At 40.1% G+C, this 4,052-nt stretch overlaps 1 protein-coding gene across 1 annotated transcript in view; it reads left to right on the plus strand.

Annotated features, from left to right (window-relative positions):
* The first annotated feature begins 373 nt into the window (after positions 1-373).
* The window catches only part of LOC112139933 (coronin-2A), a 6,861-nt gene continuing 3,182 nt past the window's right edge, over positions 374-4,052 (plus strand). Inside the window, exons 1-5 of the mRNA XM_024262793.2 lie at positions 374-962; positions 2,956-3,156; positions 3,316-3,432; positions 3,536-3,685; positions 4,000-4,047. Coding sequence (XP_024118561.2) covers positions 720-962; positions 2,956-3,156; positions 3,316-3,432; positions 3,536-3,685; positions 4,000-4,047 — 759 coding nt within the window. The 5' untranslated portion in view covers positions 374-719. The remainder of the gene's footprint in view (positions 963-2,955; positions 3,157-3,315; positions 3,433-3,535; positions 3,686-3,999; positions 4,048-4,052) is intronic.

Below are 4,052 nucleotides of genomic sequence, written 5' to 3' on the forward strand. Positions count from 1 at the left end.
TGTAAAATAAAAGCTAAATTCAAAATTATCTAAAAAAATCAGTAGATAACAAATTTGCTAAGAACATCAGCATTTTGCTAAAATATTTGTTGAACTCCAAATTATCATATTTTTTGCAGTCAACAAATTTGTCAAAAACCTGTTGTTAAAATAAAAGCTAAACTCTAAATTAGCTTAAAACCCCCAGTAGACAACAAACTAGTACAAAAAAGGTCAGTATGTTGCTAAAATGGAGGCTAAATTCTGCGGTAATTCTTTTGAAAATAACTATTGTATTTTTCTTCACCCAGAGAGCCTCCATGGAGAGATAAAGGAGCCACATGAGGCTCTGGAGCCGCAGGCTGCAGACCTCTGCTCTAGCTAAACATTTTTACGTGTGTTTAGGATTTATTTGTTTCCTTTTTTATGAATTATTAGTATTACAACGTTTTCTACTTTGTTTACTGAAAACTGTCTTTTAAGGATTTATAAACTACATTTTTCTCTTTTTCATTTTTTAAGTTTGTAACTTTCTTGTTTTAGTAAACAATGATTAATTAACAAGAAACTTAGTTCTTTTCAATACAACAGACCCACTTTCATTAATATTTTTTGCATATTAGACACCAGAGGGAATTGAAAGGAGATCTTTTTCTCAAAATCAAGTTCATGGACTTGTGCTTTCCAAAGTAGGACTCCCTTTTAATGACACCCGTGACTCCCCCCATAGCTTCATTTGCATGCAAATGCACGAGCGTGCTGCAGCGGTATCATCTTGTCGGGGAGCATTTGTGTGCAAGCAGCCGTGCATAAACAGCTCCACTAATGTGGAAGCAGAGGCCAGACGTCATGGATCAAGAGGGAACACACAGAGACGATGTCAGGAGAAGCCCAGAGGTTCAGGCGGGGGGACGCGCGGACACACAAGCAAAGGTCTGTTTGAAGGACGGACACTGACGCCTCATCGTACATCATTAACGAAGGTAAGAACCAAAGATTTATTTAGAATTAGTGTCTGTAACATTAAATCCAACATAATCCCTTTCTCCAATTTAAGAGTCCAAAAATATCTGAGCAACTGGATGCATCGGGTACTTCAGATTTGAAGATCCTAATTTACTTCAATTTATATATTTTGAATGGTGAATATAATCTATTATGCAACAACTACAACGAAAAATTGTAATAAGTCACACAAAAGTACCAAAAGTTAAAAAGTTGTAGGTGTGCAATAAGCATACATTTGTTTTTTAGTCATTCAGGAGGTTGGGAGACATTAACTCACTGAAAAATGCACTAAAATAAGAACAACAAACTAGAAGAGTTGTGTTAATGACAATTTTTGTGCAAATATGTGTCAGTAAAAAGAGTTACCCAGGACCATGTATTATTGATATGATTTTAAAAGCAGAAATGGCAGCTGATTGCATTATTGATTAGAGCAGATAATGCAGCCACTGACGTTCCACAACCCCATTATGAGATTATGGTCTGGTGCACACATGCACACAAAAACACACACACTTTCTTCTCCTTGTGTTTGGGCATATATTTCCCCTGGTATAGCCACAATTTTTCCCCAGGATAGTCTGGATCAAGATGACAAAAGTGACAGTTTTAGTCTGAGCCAAAAGACGGATCTCTGAAAACCTCCTGGACCTGAAAGTCTTCAAGTTCCAGAAGGTCCCAGCGATGTGGTACCTGATTGTGGTCCCCACATGCACACAAAAACACACACACTTTTTCCTCCTTGTGTTGGGACAAATATTTCCACCGGCACAGACATTTTTTTTTTCCAGGACAATCTGGTTCGAGGTGACTCAGAGGCGGTTTTAGTTTTATCAAAAGACTGACTCTGAAAACCTCCTGGACCTGAAGGTCTTTGCATCCCTGAAAGTCCTAGTGAGATGGTACCTGACTGCGGTCCCCATGAGTACATAAAAACACAGACACATCCATACACTGGTATGATGGATATCATGACCATTAGCTGTACATGAGCACTGGACTGATTGACTCCTCCTCCCAAGAATCCAAATTACCACAGTGGTAGAGATGTGGCCTTCTAACAAGCTCACTCTCCATTGGCTAGAGTAGTTGCCATAGAAACGTTGACTCAGACAAACTCGAACCAATCCCTGCTTACTGACAGCATTTAATCCAACATGCTGGCGTCCTAATTGGGAAAATATGGCGACTGAATTGACTTAAGTGGTTGGAGCCTTATTTATACGGGTGATGTCACACACACTTGGTCCAGTCCTCACATACAGTACAATGAATATGACATGAAACTAGGACTAATTAACCACATGAATGTAATGCTGCTTTAATGCAAGTAATTACTGCATTTTCTTATTTTTAAAGGAGATTTAGAATCAAACATGTTGATTGTAGTTTATTAGAAAATGGTGAACCTTTCAAAAATACAAGAGAGGATTTGGAAAAAGCATCAAAACGTGGAGTTTAGCATTTTATTTTTTAGTAGGACATGGACAGACTAAAAAGTTACACATAAACAAAATCGAAACTATTGACTTGTATTATGTGTCAATTTACTTGAAAGGAAAAATAAATACAGTCCATTGTTGTATCTGTATGACTAACACTGAGATCAACTGAGTGACAGCAGTATATATGACACCAGTTTGTTCCACATTAGATTCTCAACCCCAAAAAATTCAAAATATTAGTTCATCCGAAAGCTTGGATTCAAACCTCATAGAACTTGAGACTCTTGATCTTCAAGTTACGGGAGATCCCAATTTTAGTTTTTACTTTTGGCCCCCAGACAAAACACAAGCAAACAGCCAATCCCTGTAAAGGACATGACATTGTTTTGTCCCTGACACGTTATCGTTTTAATCCCTTTCAATCGTTTCCCCATCATTACCCCTTCAAAATAAGGTCGTCTTAGATGCTATGATTGGCTAAGGTCCTTCATTATAAATGACATTTCGTCTTTCCGTCCTCCAGATGTCGTGGTGTTCGTCTTTCCGTGGCTCAAAGTTTCGTCACGTTTTCGGGAAGCCGGCCACCAGGGAGCACAGCTACGACGGCGTGCCAATCACACACAGCGTCCACGACAACCACTACTGCTCAGCCAATCCGTGCTTCATCGCCGTGGTGACGGAGTGCACGGCAGGAGGGGGTTTTCTAGTCCTGCCGATCCATCACGTACGAAAACCAACCTTCCACACCCAACATGAAACATCAAAAATATCTGTGTCTGTGTGTTTAAATGTGGCTCATGAAAGACAAAGCATCAAAATTACAAAAAGATGCACTTTTGTGACATTTATTGTGCCTAAAATGTAATGAATCGCTCCTGTTCAGACGGGCAGGGTGGTTCCTCAGCACCCCAGGGTGTGTGGCCACAGAGGACGAGTTCTGGATGTCAAATGGAACCCGTTTGATGATTACAGCATCGCCTCATGCTCAGAGGACTGCACTGTATGTTTCTTTAGCATATTAAAATGTCTGATCCAATTTGGGGTTGTTTTTTTTAACGTTTTACCCAGTTTAGTCGATGTCACCTGTTTCATTTTATACACAGGTGAAGATCTGGGACATTCCAGCTTTTGGTCTTCAGCAGAACCTCACCAAAGCCAGGAAGACCCTGGTGGGTCACTCCAGGAGGGTGGCCATCATCGAATGGCACCCAACCGCCCAGAATCTGCTGCTTAGCTCCGCCTACGACTATAAGGTGTGACGCCACACTATTGCTGGAAATGTCGCCCTATGGAGATTCAGATTTCTGATTAAAACACACCCTACATCCGGATGGAGTTTAGTTTTAACTTACAAAAAGATCTAAAGTGTGGGGCTTGGAATTTTGTTTCACCCATTTTCCCAACACTTTTGAAGAGAACAACATTCTGTTGATTTAATTTACTCAAATGTATCCTACTGTTGTAGTACCAGTTATCAAGAAGCAACATTCAGAGTTATGGGAGTTGAAGGAGTCTTAGACTTTTAAAGCCGTTGATAATCATCGTCCATGCTCTCCTGATCCGTCAGGTTCTTCTCTGGGATATCTCTCAGGCTGGAGCAGTCATTCTGCATCCGGTCCG

The sequence above is a fragment of the Oryzias melastigma genome, linkage group LG18 (assembly GCF_002922805.2).
Source record: "Oryzias melastigma strain HK-1 linkage group LG18, ASM292280v2, whole genome shotgun sequence".
Classification (NCBI taxonomy): Eukaryota; Metazoa; Chordata; class Actinopteri; order Beloniformes; family Adrianichthyidae; genus Oryzias; species Oryzias melastigma.